Source organism: Cricetulus griseus, chromosome 2 (assembly GCF_003668045.3).
Source record: "Cricetulus griseus strain 17A/GY chromosome 2, alternate assembly CriGri-PICRH-1.0, whole genome shotgun sequence".
NCBI lineage: Eukaryota > Metazoa > Chordata > Mammalia > Rodentia > Cricetidae > Cricetulus > Cricetulus griseus.
This window is the reverse complement of record NC_048595.1, coordinates 386,260,688-386,280,568: the sequence shown is the minus strand read 5'-3', so window position 1 is coordinate 386,280,568 and position 19,881 is coordinate 386,260,688. Positions and strand designations below refer to the sequence as shown.

At 49.4% G+C, this 19,881-nt stretch overlaps 1 protein-coding gene across 1 annotated transcript in view; it reads right to left on the bottom strand.

The window, feature by feature from the left end:
* The window catches only part of LOC100755144 (SH3 and multiple ankyrin repeat domains protein 3), a 59,781-nt gene that overhangs the window by 3,664 nt on the left and 36,236 nt on the right, over positions 1–19,881 (bottom strand). The window contains 3 exon segments of the mRNA XM_027396297.2: positions 6,393–8,658; positions 12,353–12,437; positions 12,975–13,105. Coding sequence (XP_027252098.2) covers positions 6,393–8,658; positions 12,353–12,437; positions 12,975–13,105 — 2,482 coding nt within the window.

The window sequence follows — 19,881 nt, the reverse complement described above, 5'->3', positions numbered from 1 at the left end:
AATGGCTCTCCAGCTCTCTCCAGTGTGCCGTGCAGACTGTTGTATTGCTTAACAGTGCCTAGCAGTCCAATAGGGTCTCTGCTGTCTGACCAACCTCTCCAGCTGCCATCTCACGCCCCACCCCGACAATGCCTTCTTTCTTAAGCTGGCCTAAGTTCCTACCCACTTGGCACAGAATCACCAGTGCCTAGTCCACACCAGCCAGAGTCCTCTCAACACTTCTCTCTCCTTGTTGTATTTTGGCTAAGCAATATTCCCCTAAAAGGCTTGCATTTGGAGGATATAGTGGTGGATCCCATCAATACACTGATGGGTGCTGGCTATGGTGGCACACACCTTTAATCCCAGCACTCAGGAGGCACAAGCAGGCAGACCTCTGTGAGTCTGAGGCCAGCCTGGTCTACAGAGTGAACTCCAGACCAGGCAAGGCTACATGTTGAAACTCTGCCCCACCCCCCAAAAAAGCGATAATGATCACAGCAACACTGATGACTTCATAATTTGATGGTCTTATTCCTCCAACTTTCTTCCCTTGTTCCTGGATGCCATGAAATGATTTCACTATATCCACACCATTGTCCCATTACAATGCTCTCCACAACAATAGGGCCAAGAAACCATGGACTGAAATCTCAGAAACTATAAACCAAAGTTGTTCCTGTTTGGTAAAAATCTGTCACAGAAAAGAGCTAACTAACATGTTCCTTTAAAGCAACTTTCAATTTCTACCTCACACTGATAAGCCCTTCCCAGAAGACCTCATTTCCATCCGTTTTAATGGTTCTCTCCTCAACCTGTCCCTATTGCTTCCTCCCAACTGCTCAGACCCAGGGCAGAGCTTCCTGAAGAAGCCAGACAGTGGCCCCAACACAAAGATTCCAAGAACTCTGAAGTATATACAAGGAACAGGCAAAGCCCCCAGAAGAAACTTTCACTCTTATGGAACCTGGCCTCATGGAGTCATCTTGGATTGGGGACAAAGTGCGGTGGCAATAGAGAAGGTGGTGAGGTCCCCTAGGGGGGTGGTGCTAGAAGCATAGTTGTGAGCTCAGACTGTGGTCACACACAGAGTAAAACAAAGCTAGGAACGTCATCTTGTCTGTTTGTCCCCCTGAATTCATGCTGACCCTAGCCCGGGCATCTGTGTCACAGAATACACATCTACACAAGACCTACCCCCAAGGGTTAGGTTTCAGCAGCATACTGCTAAACTAGAGGCTACAAAACAGCTGTCAGGCAGTATAGGGGGAGCTTCAAGCAGAGCTCAGAAGAGAATCTGGGTCCAAAGAGAGTCTAAGCTGAGCCAAGTAAGCTATACCTGTCTGGATAGCATCAAAGCCTTCCTTCCTGGCAGGGGTGACCGGAGGCCTGGGCTGAGGGCAAACTGGCTTCAGAGGCACCCAGGGTCTGGAAACAAGAGTCTGTAGCCAGTGGCCTGGGAGTAGAGAGAGGGATGGACATATACCTCAGCAACCTCCACCAGTATTGGAGATGTTGGGAGGCCTAGAAGAAAAACCCAAGGACAGGTGTGTATAGGAAGAAGTAGCCAAAGTATCAGTGTCTGTACCCTGCCCACCTCTTGGAGAAGACTATTACCCACACTGTCCCCAGGGCAGAAACCCCAGAAGTGTGCAAATCTGATTTCAACACATTTACACACACCTCTGCATACCTATCTCTGCCTATTGCCGCTAATAACTAACCGATCCACCACCTAATGATCAGGCTGCATCCACCACAAGGTCACCTCACAGTATCTGCTACCCTCCAAAGTGCTCCTGGCTGACACACCCTCTAAGATCTTGCCTCCAGGAACTCCCAGCCAGTGAGATCTGGCCTTTGCTCCTGGCCATCACCAAGGCCATAGGCAGGGACTCCAGCTGACCTGTTCATCTGTTTCCTTGGAGGAACCCTTTCCTCGGCATCTTACTTCCTGGATGGATTTTCTAGCCCACACTCTTTCATAATCTGTACTTTCTGAGGCCGTATCATCTACCCCCATTCTATGCTATGACTAATAAGCCCAAGGAATGCCATATGTGAGAAGCCATCGGTTTCTTCTGAGCTTAGGTTTCCACTGGGTTCTCATAACATCTCAACACACAGGATGTCCAACCCTGCCTCCGTGAACAGCACCCAGACAAGAGGCCCGGGAGCTCCTCTACCTTTTTATCTTGGGCGAATGTCACCAATTCCTCACATTCACCCTCCCTGCCTTTCACCCTTCTCTTCCTCCTCCCTTTCTCCCTTATTCTCTGCTAAGGATAGAACACAGGCCTCATGCATACCAGGCAAGCCCGCTACCACCCAGCTACATGCCAGCCCCTCACTTCCTTCTTCGAAGCTTTCCCTGATCCCTAGAACCTGGCACACACTCAGGAATATAATACACACTGACAAAAAGATGTCACCTACAAAAACACCACAACATCTTCCTCCTGAGACCGCCTTACCTCTGTCAGCTCACTGGTAACAACAGACAATAAATTGTTCATACTCAGGGCCTTTGCACTCATGTGGGTCAGGTCTAGGCCTGTGCCTTTGACAACTCAGAGGCCTCATTACAGGACAATTCTTAGTAGCAACACAGACCAAGCAGAGCTCCAAAGATTCTCCAGGAGGCTTCTCTGCTGCCTTGGCCTCACTCCTCACCTCCTGGCCTATCCAACACTGATATGCCCAGGGACCTAATGTCTTATGATCTCTTTCTGTTCCCTAGCAGAGTTTGGGACTTTTGAGGATGCATCTGCATGTGACCTCATGCATGTGACCTGCAGGGATACAATAATGTATCCTGTCCCCAGTATCCAACTGGTCTCATAAACCTTCATGTATGATTGCCCCAGCACACAGACTTTGTCCAAACCATTAACATGCAGGCAGGACCTATATCAGACAGACAGGGCAGGGCTTTGTAGAGCAACCTAATTAGAAAATGGGTCTCCTTTGAGATCTCATTAGTGACTTCAACAGGTCTAAAGAACAGGGCACACTTTGACCACCCACACACAAGCATGGGGGGGGGGGCACTGAAAACTACTGCAGCAAATATCTCCAAAGCTATTTCATCATGATTTAAAAAAAAAAAATGTGGAAATTGAGCCAGCTGGCTGGCTTGACAGAACACACCTATGATTCCAACACTTAGGAGGCCAAAGGTGGGAGGATTTTAGGCTTAAGGCCAAGTTGGGCTACACAGTGAGTTCAAAACCAGCTAGCTTATGCTATACAGAAAGACTATCTCAGGTTGGTGAGATGGCTCGGTGCTGAAGCCACTTGCAGCCAAGCCTGATGACCTGAGTTCAGTCCCCGGTCAGTACCCACAAAGTGCAAAGAAAATACTGACTCCCCAAAAGTTGCCCTCTGACTTCCACATGTACATCATAAAACGTGTACACATGCATACACACACAACAACAACATAAAATAAGAAGAAAGATCCCATATCGAAATAAAAACAAAGCAAGGGATGTAGCTCAATGGTTGACCACTTGCCTTGTATGCACAAGGCCCTATGCTCAATCCCCAGCACCAATCCATCCCACAGAAAGCCAAGGAAAAACAGTATTGTTACAGGTTTCAAACCACACGTAAGATTCAAGTCCAAACATGAGACCCAGAAGATAAGTGGAATTTGGAGACAGGGGTGGGTCTCAAGATAGACAGGGGTAGCTCCACAATCAGTTGCAGAATCCAAAGTTGGATTTTCAACGATGGACAAATAACACACAGCTCAAATTGGGCCCTCTCAGACATAAGAAACTGCCCAGTGGGGGCCAGACCTGAAACCTGAAGTGAAGTCCAGGTGGGAACACAGACCTCAGCAGTAGCACCAAGAACAATGCACCTTCTAGCTTCAACCCAAACACCAACAATGGGCCCAGTGTAAATGCACTGATCTACAGGTTACTGAGCTTTTGTCCCATGATGCACAGGGACATTTAACTTGTTCTCAAAAAGCTCAGGTTGTTGAGCGCCCATAGCTAGACTGTATTACTGCCTGGACTAAGCCATCTATAGAGAAGGTAGACAAAGAGGGTCATTTCCTTCTGGATGGAATCCATAAAAAGAAGAGACGGATGAGCCTGGTAGGTAAAACTCGGGAACCATGCATATTCCAAAGATGTGGCTCAGGACCTCTGCTAGGACAGATCCTAAGGACACACCTAGACATTAGAACATCACACACTTTAGACACTTCTCTAAGAGAAAGGTTCATTAGTGATTTTATCCCAAAGCAACATGAATACTAGATTCCAGTCCCCATTGGCTACAAGGCCAGTGCTGAGGTATAGCCCCAATAGCCATCAAAGCCAGAGTGTCTACCAAGACCAGATAAAAGATCAGGTCTGAAATAAGGTAGATGGACACAATGTCCCAGGTGCCCCATGCCTGTAGCCAGAGAAAAAAGCACTGTGGCAGGCAGTAGAACACAATCCGGATGGCTGTTGTTTCACCCAGGTATGATGAGGTGATAGCTCACACTGAGGAGAGTCAAGTGGGAAGATCAAAGCTGGCTCAGACTGCACAGTAAGACCCTGCCTCCAAAAACAAAACCAAAAATAAAGAGCCCAAAAGGCAGAAGAAAAGTGAGTGGGAGCAGAATGGAACACAGGAAAATGGGGGAACACAGGGTACAAGGTAGTTCAGTGGTGCTAAGCTGGCTGAACACTCAGTATATTTTATTACTTATAGACCTAAGGAATGTCGTGAGTAACTGTGCTATACAGCGGAAGTCTACCTCTGCAATGTGAAATGACGGAGTACAAACTCAATGTGTGAGAGAAGGTGCCACTAGAAACCTGAGAGATCTTTGCCCATCTGTCCTTCCTTGAAATTTGCTTTAGGACACCCTTTTGGATTTCAAATAACAATACAGCACTTGCATTAAGCTCCCTTCTTTTATTGGCTTAATACATGTTTACTGAGGCCCTGCAACAGGCTAAGCAGTATGCTATGTACAACTGTCATCAAGAAAAGAGGCAGACAGAAGGGCTGGTGATGGGCAGAAAGACAAAGAAGGAAGAAAAAGGTCCAATTGAGGTTGTATCAGGGTACCTCCTAGCTTTGAGGATCCAATTCTGAAGGCAAACCTGGGACCTCAGCCACTCCTCCTGACTGGCCCATATCTACCATGCCCACTCCAAGGATGCCTTCATTACTGAACTACTGAGAAGGGCTTTCAAATTGGGCTGAGAGTTAGAAGAGGCCAAAAAGGGAGAAGGCCTGGGAACAGGCCACAAGAATGACAGGAATGTCCCTGAACCTCTCAACAGAGGCAATGTGAACGTCTCAAGCTCCCACTCATCTATGGAATCCAAAACTGGAAGAATGTAAAAACAGGCCCTTTGAATAAGCCGTTCTTAAGCTGTGCCCTGATCGCCACTCTGTGAACCCCTGTCTTCCACAGCTGCCAGTGAAGGGCATCTAAGAAACAAGGAGTAGGGAATCAGGAGGTGGCCTCACACCCAAACCTAGCATATGGGAATCTTGGGGCACAGGCAGAAGCAGCTCGAGAAACATACACAAGAGGCTGGCAGCTATCATGCGAACAGTCCACATGGGAGCCCAGGGAAGATTCCCAAGAAAGGACCTGAAGGATCAATCTGCCTACAAAATGTTAGCAACAACCTTCGCAGCATCCAGACACCAGATCAGCAACCTCCCCTACCCTCATCACCACTCGGGGGAGAGGCAGACAGGACAAGAAAGGAAAAAAGGTTAGAGAAGAGATGGTATGATTTCCAACTCTTCTTGATGGAGCGATACAAATCACATCCAGGATTCTGTGTTTAAGGATCCTGAGAGTGCCACAAGACAAATGTTTCTAAGGCACAACATAAATTTGTATGAAGTCCCTAAAGAAATGAACCACTGTACTCTGGCCTGAAAAGGGAACAAGGCAGAAGGCTGCTCCAGGAGGTGACACCAGCCATATGGGACAGCCATACTATCAGAAAGAGAAACAAAATGGAGCCATGGGGCAGTAGACACAGGGCCAAATAGCTGCTGGGAAGGAACGGTAGCTCCAGAGTACAACCTGAAATGATCCTTAACGGCTGAGGCATCTTGAGTTAGAAGCCAGGTTGTAAAGTTGCAAACCTGCAGTAGGGCCTCCGGCAGATGCCGGGAGGCCTCCTGAATTACCTAAAGTCTCATAGGTACCCAGTCCCACTGCCTGCACCAAAATGGGTGCAGAGAGCAGCTGCACTAAGAGCCTTCTACCTCAGACAGCAAAGCAAGACCAGACAAAGATAGAAAGGTGGATAGGGGAACCCGTGCCATAGACAGATGAGAGATGGGACAGAATGAGGAAGAACAGAGGGAAGCCTGCTGATGAACAGATGGAACAAAGACGGGGGACAGGCCCCTCCCCACATCACCCTGCTCACCGAGCCGCTGCAATGGGCGAAGACTTCTTTGCAGGGTCCAGCAGGCTGCCCAGGCCACCAACTGGTTCCTCCCCCAAGGAGCGTGTGTCTTTGTTCAGCTGCTGGAGACGGGAGCTGAGCTCACTTATCACAGTTGGTTTGTCATCTTCAGGCCCAGGGAGCCCCCGACTCTCCACGGGGTCCCCCCACAGCTTGGACCTTCTCTGGAAGAGGTAGCGAGGGCGGGCAGGCCCAGCAGCAGAAGCCAACCCAGTAGAGGCAGCATGGTGCTGCTGGGCCATGAGCTCACTGTCCGAGGATTGCTTCAGCAACGGGTCCCTGAAGGTCACCGGCCCCTTCCCCAGCGGGGACTTGAGCTTGGGCTTGGGAGGCACTGGTGGCTTCTCGAGTAGAAAAGTGTGTCCATCGGCAAAGGAGGTGTGGGTGTCAGTGAGTTCCCCACTCTCCGAGCTCAGGGTGGACATGCTGGACACTGTGGAAATGGTGCTTGTGGTCTCCAGATGGGGGTCACTGGAGCTTCGAGTGTCAGCCTCCTCTACTCCAGAGTCAGCTGCAGACTCAGGGGCAGGGGGCAGCTCGCTGCTGGGCTTCCCTGAGGCCGGGCTGGGTACCGTGGTGGGCAAGGGGCCCGGTCCAGGGGGTGGGGTGGCCAGCAGGATTCCATTGGCAAACTCTTCAGGGGGTGGCACTAGCCCAATACGGGCCAGCTCCTCCCTAGTTTCTTCATCACTGGAGGACAGCTGAGCAGGTGGCAGGTTCACAGCAAATACCAGTTCTGGTTCCTCCTCTGAGCTACCTTGGCCTGGCCCGGGATCTGCTGGGATGCTGCTAGGGGGCTGGGCCCGGGGGCTTGGCATAGGCTCTGCCACAACCGTCGCTTGCATGGGGGCTGGGGCCAGCTCCGGAGTACCGGGGCGCTCCTCTTCAGCCCCCAGCCTGTTGGGCTCCTGTCCATTGCTGGTGGCGTGCACAACAATGAGACCAGCTGGCCGCTGCAAGGACGTGTCCAAGACGCTGAGGATCATGGATTTCTTATCCTCTGGTGACTTCCGCTCTTCCCGAGGGGGCTTCTCGGCCTCTCTTCGAGCAGGCACTGGAATCCAGGCTGGGCTCCGAGGGGAGAAGGCTGGTGAAGCCAACGGCCCTCGCTCGGAGTCTCGGGTCTGCACATCCACAAAGAGGGGTCCAGGGCGGTCAGCATCGGGGCTGTGCACAGGTGTGGGGGACCGGGAAGGTGCTTGCGAGGCCAGAGCCCGCTCTCGGGCAGCCAGAGCAAGGGCTAGGGGTGAGCTAGGATCCAAGGGTTTGCCAGTGAGTGGGTGGATGAAGGTGGAGCCTGAGGGCCCAAGGCTAGGGCCACTGACCAATGGCTTCAGAGCAGAGACAGGGGAGGGGAGCAGCAAATCGCGGCCAGTGGTGGTGCCTGTCCCCAGGAGGCGCTCATCAATGGAGCGGGAGGGCTGAAGAGATGGCAGATCTGCGCTGGGAGGGCTGCCCTCGATGGCACCTACAGACAGGAACACAGTGGAACGGCGTCGCTCCTCCAGGCGCCGCTCCTTGCCGGGGCCGGGGCCAGGACCAGGGCCACCAAATGTTAGCCCCATGCCTTCTCCAGAGCCGTAGTCAAGGCCACTCGGCCGGGGCCCGCGGTGCGTTGGGGAGGGATCTCGTGCAAAGCTTCCACCAACTGGGCCCGGGCTACCCACAGCCAGGGCCGCACGCTCCTGAGCGTCCTCCACCTGAAGCTGCTTCACCAGTGGGCTCTTGCGGCGCTGTGGTTTCGACGGAGCAAAGAGGCTAGCACTGAAGGCGCCCAGGTTGGCATAGGGGCTATCAGGGCCAGACGGCCGAGGCCGGCGCTTGGGGCGCTCTGGCGGTGTAGCTGCAGGCACGGGCCGGGGGACGTCGCCCACTTCTGGCGCTGAATCCTGCAAGATGATCATGGAGCGTGCACGCTTCTGACGCTCAGGGTAGGGCAGCGGGCCCAGAGGCGCGCCAGAATCATACAGACCAGCGGCTCCAGCACCCAGGCGAGCCTCCAGGCCTGGCTTGAAGCTGGAGCGCACAGTGTCGTAGGCCCGGCCCGGCGGTGGCGGCGGTGAAAAGGTGGGAGGTGGCCCGGAATCGAAGTAGTAGGGCGCAGGTGGGGGTGGTGGGGCGGTCTGCGGTGGGGGCGGAATGCCACGACCTTCACGCACTGTGTCCTGCATTGATGTGCTGCGTGGGAAGCGCCCCTCCAGTAGGGATGCCAGCTTCTCGTCCTCCCCTGGGGACGGAGGGGCCAGGTAAGTCTGGCAAGGATGCCGGCCATTCAAAGGCCTCTCTGGACCCAGTGCCACAGGCTAGTCCTATCCTGCCTGCACCCCTGAGTGGCCACAGCCCCACCAAGGAACATGGGATCAGGGCCCACTGAAAGCCAAGGAAGAAAGCAAAAGCCCTAAGCAGGACACCCATGCTCTGTGCCAAATATGTACGGGTAGGGAGAGCACTGCTGAAGGGCCCAGAAGGAACCCCAACCACAGTGTGGAGGGCTGCTCCTGCAGAGGAGCTAGTCCAGGACCCAAACTCTGACTGCCTGGACTTAGGCCAGGATCTCCCCAACTACTGTGGGTATGAAGCAGGCCATGAGAAGACACCAGGAAGGTATAGATAGGCAGCACACCTCCCGCCCCCTCCCCCGCAAGCGCCTGCCCCCAGAAAACTGTTAAGAGGACCCGGGGGTTGGTTAGGGGCTTCCCACACAAGGATGAGCAAAGCAACTCTGAAACATTCAGTGTTGAACAAGCAGAAGCCAATGGAGACCCTGATGGCAACCAGAGATGGGAAGAAAGGTGGTCAGAAAGACAGCCCCCACCCCCAACACCCAAAGTAAGTATCAGTGAGGGAATGCAGGATAGTGGTAATGGACCCATGCTTCTGGAAGAGGTGGCACTGATACGCAGGGTAGGAGGCTGGGAAATGAGGGGCAATGGTTCCTTGAGGAGACTCTCGAGGACTGGCTACAGCTACTAGAAAGTTGGTACTCTAGCCAGAGGCTGAAATTTAGAGAGGCTGGATAGGTAGATGGAAGGAAGAATGGATGGGTAAACTAAACTAGAATTGAAGGTCAAGCACCCAAGGCATGTTACCCTCAAGCCAGAGTGTAAGCCCCACTTGGACCTGTTCTCTCATAGGCTACACTTAACTAAAAAACGATCCCCATCCTCCTGTCTAGAGATGTCATTAGGCTAGACCCTTACAGAACCTCCTGTATTATTTCAGATATAATGTAGACACCTGTGCAGAGTTCCATACAGTGAGACTTGTAAATACTGAGCAGCCGACCTAAGAAGTAGAAGACAGACTTGGTAGTGACAAGCTACATCTCGGGACTACTAGTAAGGGGTAGGTCTGTTGCAAACTTAGGCTTGAATTTCAGCTTCACACAAGTCACTTTTAGGAATCTGTTTCATCACAGGACCTTACTTGCCCCTGTCACAGGGCTATTAACAGTTCAAGATTACAGGTAGCCAACACCAAGAAAGATGACTGAGGTCATCACTGGTTATTTCAAGGGCTGCCTAGTTGGCCTTGGGCTCTTTATGCCATTCCCACACAGCACAGGAACATGTACTGAACATTCACAAGCCTGTGTGCTCGGTGGAGCTATGTAGGAAGAACTCACATAGATCTTAAGGTTACAGAAGGCAGGAATGATGTGTGACAATGAAAGAGGGGGTGGAATTTAATACTAATGGCACAGTAGGCTGTGCCTGAGGGTAAAGAAAATCACCTGCCTCGAACAGAAAGGGGTCTGTGCTGACACCAGAACAAAGAAAGACCCTCTCTGTCTGCCAGTCCACAGCAGAATCATGTGCTGGCTATGTGCTCAAGACACACAGAGCCTGGATCAAAGGGCTGCTGCAACTACTGCAACAATGTTCAAGGAAGAGCCTGAACAGTCCTTACTGGCAGTATCCATGTTTGCAGTCCTGGGGTTCCAAGAGTTATATTACATACCCAGGGACAAGCAGCAGATCTGAAGTGTGAGTCCAAGGAACCTGAGAACTTAACCAATGGTCATGCTGGCAATTGGCAATGTGCCAGCCATGGGGAACTAAAGTTGAACACCTGCTACCCCACTGGCCAACTGTACCCAGCTAGGAGGAGTTGGCTGGCTTGCCAAGGAGTTTGAGGCCATATGACAAGTCCATAGGTCTGGGTCTACAGTTGTCAGCTCTGGGAAAAACCATCCAGGAAGAGTGAAGGCAGATAGGTAGCAGTAAGTGTAGGAAGACTCATGTCATAGAGTCAGTAACAGATACCCCAGTTGAAGCAGAACAGGGCTGTTGCTGCTCTGGGGAACCCTGAGACCACAAGAGCTCACATGGGACCAGCTGGAGGGATACCAGGTGACAAATATGCTACAGAAAGCTTCTTTTGCCAGAGAGATGGGAGAGAGAACAGATCCACTGCAAGAGGACATGGGGAAGACAAGCCTGTCCTGAACACAGTTATAAGGCAAGGGAGGCAGGAAATAAAGAAACCATGGAGGATTCCCACAATGCATGGGAGAACAGAAAGTAGTAGCTGCAATCTCTCACCAGCCACCCGTCCCCACCCTCCTCACTATCAATCAGCCCATGAAGGACAATCCCATATATACACGAATGTGTTTTACATACTAGCCTCCATCAGACATTTACCCCTCCATCCCCAGGAAACTTCTGCTCGCCCTGTCATTCTAAGTGTACATGTTGATATGGACCTTCCCAGTCAGTCTCCATTTCTATGTGTACTTTGGCACCCACATTATAACTGCTCAACTGACCTAACAGTAGACATGACACCTTCCAACTGAGACCCAGATCTAGCCTAGAGCCAGCTTATAGTAAGCAGGAACTCCAGAACAGGTAATGGGCACAACTGGATAGCTGTTTGGCTTAAGAATGGCTAGGAGGTACAGGCAGGGCTGCTATGTGACTTTGGGCAAGTCATTTTAACTCTCCTTAAGTAAAATTAATAATCCCCCCAATATGGTTGCTGTAGGTATTAAATAAAAGTGTGTATATAAGCACCTCACATCTGTCCTGTCCTTGGCTATGCAAGGGTTTACTCTGATATGGAACAGATGGTGGGTATGGTAGGGTGTATATGGACAGGTGGATGGATGGGTCAACATGTCAAGGAGACTAGATGCCTAAGAAATGCAATAAGTAGGGTTTGTTACAGATCCTGGTCTGGGATTAGAAAACTGTGATGGTGGCCAGTGAATGTAGCTCCGCAGTATGATAGACAGAAGAAAAGGAGGCTGAGGGCACAGCCTTGAGTTGGCCTACTGTTTGGATATGCTGAACAAATGCAGCCAAGAAAAGAGAGGAGAGCAAGAAACTCACTCCCACAATACAAGAAGTTTCACAGAGGAGGGTGCAAAGAAATGAATGCCAACTGAGGAAGGCTAATACTGTCTGCCAGGGGAAATGCCCTGAGGCAACTGGTGACCCTAGTGGGAGCAGCTTCAATTTGGCTGTGGGGAGACAAAGCTGTCCAGTTTATGAACATACGGGGTTTACGAGTGACCTTTTGGGTTTGACTATGAAGGGATGGGGAGAGGTTACTACCTGGAGAAATGGAGTAGATTCAAGAAGAGAGTAATTTTAGGATGAAAAACTGGACCTGCACTCTGGCTGACAGGACAGGAAATAGCTGTCCTGGTGGCAGTTGTTATGTGCATAAGGCAGAAGTGTATAAGACAGGAAGAGAAGTACCAAGGGTGCCCATGGATGGAGAAAGGCAGGCTGGGACAAAGAACCTCAAGGGTGTCTTCCCACGGCACATCTCTGGGTGGAAGAACAAACTCAGATCCATAAACAAAATGACACCCTTGAACCTCGCAGAGAGAGATGGGGTCCTCCAACCCTGAAGCCACCCATCCAAGCCCAGCCATCCCAACCCCAAGCAGTCCCTCTGCCCAGCCATACCTACAGATTTGGTCCGTGGAATCCCCTTCCGCAAAGAGCCCGGCAGCTTCTCTGGGCCTGGGAGGCCCTGGCGCTCAAACAATGACTGTGGGGTCAGGGAGGAACATGGAAGTTCCGGGGTACTGGAGCACCCAGTTCTCCATCCAGCCCCACCCATCCTAAGCTAGACCAGAGACCCATACACCAGATACCCCAAAGGCGCTGGTGCCCAGGCTCAGTCGGGGCCTTCACTATATGGGTGGTGAAATGAACACAGAATAGTCTGAATAGAGAGGGAGGAAGAATCCACAGTGCCAGGTGGGCTATAGATGCCTTCTAAATAGGCATATGCTGTACTGTAGGCTCAGCAAACCTCATGGACCCTAGTAGTCCCAGGGTGACACAGAATCTGACTGAGGTCAGAGGCACTAAAGGCTGCAACCATAGAAGCAAGCTGAACTACAAACATTCTATAGGCTGAGATGGTCCCGATGTCTCCCAGAGAGGCTGTGGAGAGCTCCACACCTCCTCTGAAGAAGGGCTCCAAATAAAGAACTCTTACCTCAAAAGAGAGGTGCATGACCCTCTGATCCCCAGGCCCTGGACCTGACCATCCCCGAGCCCTGGCCCAAGGCTGGCTTACGCTGATCTCGGCAGGGGTAATCCTCCGGCTGGTGGGCCGCTGCTTGACAGTGGCTGCCCTGGAGTCAGCATCGGCAATGTCTGGCCTCAGTGTCGGCTCCGCAGCAACTGCCAGGATCTCATCCAACTTTTCTGCACACAACCAAAGAGATGCAACCTCAGCCCCAGAGCTGCCTTGGCCTCACTGCCACACCCACCGGTGCCAGCCCCATGGCACTGATGAGCCAATGAACCCTACCCACCCCTAGGTCTCTCACTGCTGGAAGCCCTAATACATGCATCCCATCAATGCCCCTCAGACCTCGGGACCCAGTTCCTGAACCAGCCAAAGTCTGTCCTTAAGGAGACCCTGGGTATCTCTGTGGCCACTTGGAGTGACTGACCATAGGGAGACCAGACTCAGAGACAGACCACTTGGATCCATTTCTCTCAGGCTCTCGCCTCTCCCTTTCGCCCAGTGCCTTTTCTCGGAACATGGCCTATCCTCCACCACTCCCCATGGGAAGCTATTTCTAGTGGGACCACTAACCCAGGGACAGATATTAATGTTTAAGCAAGAGATGATGAATGGTGAATAAGCTGATAACCAAGGAATGAAAGGACAGATGGGAAGTACCTCCTAAGAACAAAATTTCGGCTGGGTATCTAAGAGTGGCTCAATACAAAACAGGAAGCCACAGCTCTTCATCCTTGCCCATACAGAAAGACGGCACCAGTGGGGTGGGAGGTAAGGAAAGAGGAAAAACAGGTGTGGTGTAGAAAGGACTCTCCTCACTGAGAACCTACCCACCCAAACTCCTCAGACTTCAGATCCGTTTAAGGTTGACCCCTAAGAAGGGCTTGGTTGAGAGGTACCAGGTGGCCTCGGGCATATTCCCATCACATACATTATAAAATGAAAAGCTTTGTGCAATCATTTTTTATTAAAGTCACCATTTCAAAAATGGCTCAGTGAGTAAAGCGCTTGCTGTGCAAGCATGAAGACCTGAGCTCAGATCCCCAGCTCTCACATCAAATGCTGAGCCCGGCAATACATGCCTGTAACCACAGCACCAGGAAGCAGAGACACATAAGTCCTCGGGACTCACTGGCCACCCAGTCTAGTCCCAATGGTAAGCTCTGGGTTCAGTGAGAGAACATGTCTCAAAAAGTAAGACAAAGAATGACTGAGGAAGAGATACCCAGCAGACAGACCTCTGACCTACACGCATGGACAAGTGCACGCATGCACACGCATACACTTACATACACCACACACTCCCCTCAAAAGAAAGAAAAATAGTACATTTGTTTATCAAAAAAAAAAAGGTATTGAGAATCTGGTGTGGTGGCACACTATGTATGACGGTTAGTGTCAACTCCTTGGAGTTCAGAAAGCACCCATGAGACAAGCCTCCAGACACACCTGTGAGGGATTATCTTGACTATGTTCACGAATGTGGAGAGGCCCACCCTAAAAGTGGGCAATACTATTTCCTGAGCTTGGGTTCCAAACTGCTTTAAAAGGGAAAAAAAAAAACCAGCTTAGCAAGAATATTCATCGTTCTCTTCTTCCCAACTAGGGATGGAAAAGCCTTCAAACTGGGAGCCAAATAAATCCTTCCTTCCTCAAGCATTTTATTTCACTGTACTTTATCCTCACAGCAGGAAAAGCAGCTAAAAAACCCCTGTAATCCTATTCTTTGGGAGGCTGAAGCAAGATTACAAGACTGAGATCAGACAGAACTACAGGGGAAAACCATTTCTGCAGGGGAAAGGGTTTTGGGAAACCTTTAATGAAGCTGGAGGCTGTTTGAGATATGGTTACATAACTCTTGCCCAGAGCCCATTCAGGGTCAGTGTTCAGGTGTACACCAGAGGTTAGGGGAGTGCTTTTATGTCCCTATCTTCACTCAACAGCAGCCTCAGGCTCCAACTGTCTCCAGACCATATTCAACTCTTGAAGGTTGTGCCCACCTTCAGGGGATACTTGTCCTGGACACCCTTCTACTATCAAAATACCATTGCTGAAGAACTCCTGCAGTCAGTCTGAATATCTCCTATTCCTTCCAAATCCAAACCCCAGACACTCACCAGCACCCACTGTTTCTATCTAACATAACAATTGCTACATAGGGTAAATTAATGCAGGAGGCAATCTTATTAAGTAGCGTGTTGAGATAGCCACCTTGCACATTGACTCTGTTTAGATGTATGCCCTCTGAGACCCAGTGTCTTCACCTAATACAACAGAAATGGTATCTATGTGGTATAGCTCTAGGGGAAATTAGCACAAAGGAGCCTACAACCACTCTAGCCATTGCAGACCACACTGGCCAATACAGTTGCTGAAGACACAGCCAAGACATTACCTATCTTCATCAACAATTTGTGGGTTCCTTATAAAGAAAATACTCTGCCCTTTTGAAGCCCTGAACAACACAGTACTTTGCCAGCAAACATGTTCCCACTGTAGAGAAATTTGTAGAGCCCAAGCATGGCTTCCAGTACCACCAGATAACAGTACAGAGAGAGATTACAGATACAAAAGTTCTCATTTGTCTTTGTAATGACATGTGTAGCTTCCTTTTGAAAGTTGGAATCACTACCCTGGCCAAGCCCTTGGTGATACACAGTATTTGCCAAGCTTTACATGACTGCCATAGTAACCACCTCAAGTTCCTATCATTGTCCTCCTGTTTCCCAGGAGCAAAATGATACACAAAGTGTACTACCCCTGACCACAGCTCCTTGCTGCCACACCATCCAGAAACTGCACAAGTAAAGACATAAGGGAAGGGCTGGAGAGATGGCTCAGTGGTTAAGAGGCTGCTCTTCCAGAGGTCCTGAGTTCAATTCCTAGCAACCACATAATGACTCACAATCATCTGTAATGAGATCCGGTTCCCTCTTCTGGCCTGCAGGGATACATGCAGCCAGAACACTGTATACATAATAAATAAATAAATAAATAAATCTTTAAAAAAAAAAAGATATAAGGGGAGAAAGAAGTTCATGACACCATAGTGACATGTTTCTTACCAAGGCACCTGAGCCATGCACTTAGAGAATGTGTGTCTTTTAAGAAAAAAAACAAAAAACAAAAACACAGAACCTGTTCCAAGACATCCCAGCAGTGTACACACTGTTTAGCAAAGCAATTGTCTGGGGTTATGTTGCATTAGATTAGTACTGAGGCCAAGCGAGAATTGTTTCCAAGAGGAAGAATTCAAGAATTCTACATATGAAAAGTTGACTACTTTTTCCCAACATAGATCCACAACAAAATTAGAAAACCTAATCCTAAATTATTTTAGATATTTAAAAAATTAAATAAAATTCTTCAGGAACCAAGCATAGTCATCTCCACCAGCCTTCCAAGGGAGTAGTCATCTGGGTTCGGGGCAAAGTAAGTATGTTAGGAACCCAAGCAGGGAAGAAGAAAAGGGCCCATGGAAGAAACAAATCAGCCATTTCCCCCACAGCTGGAAGAAGTGCATGACCACAGCCTAGTATTCTGGGAGTCCTACTATCACGGAGCTAGAATGCAGATCTCAGTAAGAGGAGAATGGAGGTGGGAAAAATCTAGTATCATATGGTGAACGCTAAAGAATCCCCCTGCTGGGGCAAAGTAAGAGGGGAAGGGATGCTAGATACACAAATCCACACACCCTGGGCTATGAGCATATCTGAGCCTGACTCCCATCCACTCAAGAGGCAAAGGAAGCAGCAGAAGCCAGGGAAGACTTCCCCAGATGCTGGACCTCAGTACGCAGCCTCAGCCCTGGGGTCTCTGGCCCCATATGGACACTTCTCCCCACCAGACTATCTCCACAGGTCACATCCCCGAGCTCACCTGAACCCACAGGGACTATAGTTGTACTCCCTATTAATCCCAGTGATGCCCCTGGGAACTCCTCTTCCATCCTTCCAAGGTCCTTCACCATGTCCCTACCAAATCCCCAGGCAGTAACAAGAGAGTGTGCCAGGTTCCAGACCACTCTAACTTGGACTGGAGCCTCATCACACACCAGTGCCCCCTTGGTAGGGACAGGCAAGTCAGGTCTAAAAATATAGCAGAAGACTTACCCCCTTTTCTTCTCCGAATGGAAGCTTGGAATTGAGAAACAGAACAAAGGGAATAAGGGGAAGGCTTTATTCCATGGCACCTGGACCATTTGCCCAATGGTTTTCCCACCCTGTTCTCCCCAACCCTTCCTCCCAATGATCAGGCCTTCATAGGTCTGTCCCCATCTATACCGCCTTCTTAGCCCAGGAGCACAAACCTACCAATGTTCTAAAAACTCTAGAAGAGAACAACTAAAAGCAGGAATACACGCTCTGTGTACATGCACACTCACACACATGCACACATGCACACACGAAGACGTACACAATTAAACTATACATGGAGCAGCCAAATGTTTGTTAAGAATAAAGATATACAACTATAAAAAACAAAGTTCAGAGTCTGCTATTAACTTAAGTGGTCATCTATGAACATTCTTTACTGAGATTTCTGTTGGGCTTTGTTTTTGCAATACTGTAGATAGAACCCAGGGCCTTGAACATGCTAGGCAAACACTCCACTATGGATATACACCTCCATATTCCAAAGCAGGTTTCTAGCAGCAAGCAGATGTAAGCAGCAAAGCAAACAGTACATGTTTGGTTAAAGACATCTTTTCTAGACTAAGGCAGTAGCGGGGACCTACCCTGACCTCATCACAAAAGAAAGATCCAGAAATTAAGAGAAGTCTTTAATTTTGCCTAAATAAATGAACAGGAACAGTATGACCACACTAGGGCCCTGACATGTGTCCCCATTAGTCCATGTCCCTTATTCAAGCTGAAATATATATATATATATATATTTATATATATATATATATATATATATATATATATATATTTAAATATAATTATATGCTAAAGGAGTCCCAGACTAGAATGAGAGTAGAGAGTAGAGAGCGGGATTACCTATGCTTCTTCCTCACCTCGACTCTTATGAACAACCCTTCTCTTTTTGAGATAGGATCCTGCTACATAAGTTGGGTTGACCTTGAACTCACTCTGTAGCCCACACAGGCCTGGAATTCACAGCAATCCTCCTGCCTCAACCTCCTGAGTGATAGGTATGTGCCACACCAAAGAGTTCTCCCACTGATTTCTGCCAGCCACCACCACTTTCGCTTTATTTAATTAATTTATTTAATTTTGGATCAGCCTCTGCTCACTCCTTTAGTTCCCAGGAACTCATCCCTCTTCTTCCTCCAGCATCGCCTTGCCTCACCCTCTACACCAGCATAAGCCTCCACCTCTGCGCCCACATCCCCCTCACCTCACACTGTTTTTTTTTTTCTTTCCAGGAAGTTCAGGTTATCTTTTCTGACAAACATGGCTCCTAGAGGGTTCCATCAGTAAATGGCAGAATAGACATGTTTATAACAGTGGTGAGTCAACATGTCTTATTTCTACCTTTTAAAAACACAAGCAAATCCAGGCACGGTGGTATATGCCTGAAATCCCAGAACTCAGGAGGCATAGGCAATTCAACAGCACCCTGGGCTACAGAATATCCTGTCTCAAACAAACAAAAAGAACAAACACTGGATTGTGTGATGTTCTCTTGGGTCCTTGGAGAACTCTATGCTGGTCTGGCTTCTTCAAATCAGGCATTCCCAGAAGGACCAGATCACCTCCTAAGATAGGTGTCTTTGAGTTAGAGCAGCTCACTGGGCCCCTGACTGTTGGGTATTTCTCTAAACACAGCCCCATTTTGAAGCAGGTTCCAGTTTCAGAAACCACGATCCTGGGCCCTGAAGTGTAGGCAGAGGCTCCTGCTGAACTAGTCCCACACCCCTTCCAGACTCTACTCAGAATATGATGCCCTGCTCCTCTGGCCCACCAAGGTCTATAATGGAACTGGAGTGACCCTCTCCCAAGGCTTCTGGAGCAGAGGGGAGGACTCACTCTTCCACCCCATTTCTACAGGCGAAGGTCGTAGCCACATGGAGATCTCCTGTTCTCACAGGGCTGCCTCTCGGTTCCTAGAGTGCAAAGTTCAGGATGAATAACGCCTCTTTGTGCAAAGTAGGTAGGGCCTTTCTGACCTGGTTATGGGACAGCTTCTAGCAAGAGACTCCAGGACTACACACTGATGTCCAAACAGATCCAACTGTCTACTCATACTGGTGTACTGATCCATGTCATGGTGTCTGCTCTCTAAGACTAACCCAGGTTAGAGTAAACCCTAAAGCCAAATGTTTGCCGGTGCCTCTGTTCACTCTAGTCAACAAGTTTGGCTAGGATGTATGATTAGTTGGGAAAGTATCCCCACCCCACTTTTCACCATCTTCTATCTTCTAGCATAACTGATCAACGTCTGAAAGCAAACCAGCACTCATTCCAAAGCCAACTGGCTCCCTCTGCTGGCTCTGGGAAGATTTTTCTATGGTGTTCTAAAGTTTTACTCTTTTTGTTTGTTTGTTTGTTTTGGTTTTGTTTGTTTGTTTTTTCAAGATAGGGTTTCTCTGTAGCTTTGGAGTCTGTCCTGGAACTCACTCTTGTAGACCAGGCTGGTCTCAAACTCAGAAAGATCTGCCTGCCTCTGCCTCCCAAGTGCTGGGATTAAAGGTGTGAGCCACCACCACCCAGCACTAAAGTTTTACTCTTAACAGATTGTATTTATTTGTGACATGCTTCTTCGGAACTGAGTCTCAGATTTCTGTTTACTTTTGGGAGCTCCTTGGCCCGTCTATTATTTTCCTCTGGAATCCCTATCAAGTAGATGTTGAGGTCTCCTCGAGTGTCCTTATACCCTCATGTCCCCTGACTGATCCTTGATGTTCTATCTCATCTGCTTCCAAAGCTGGTTCTGAGTCGGCTCAGCCCGGTCTTCTTACTCACTGTTATGTTTTTTACTGAGC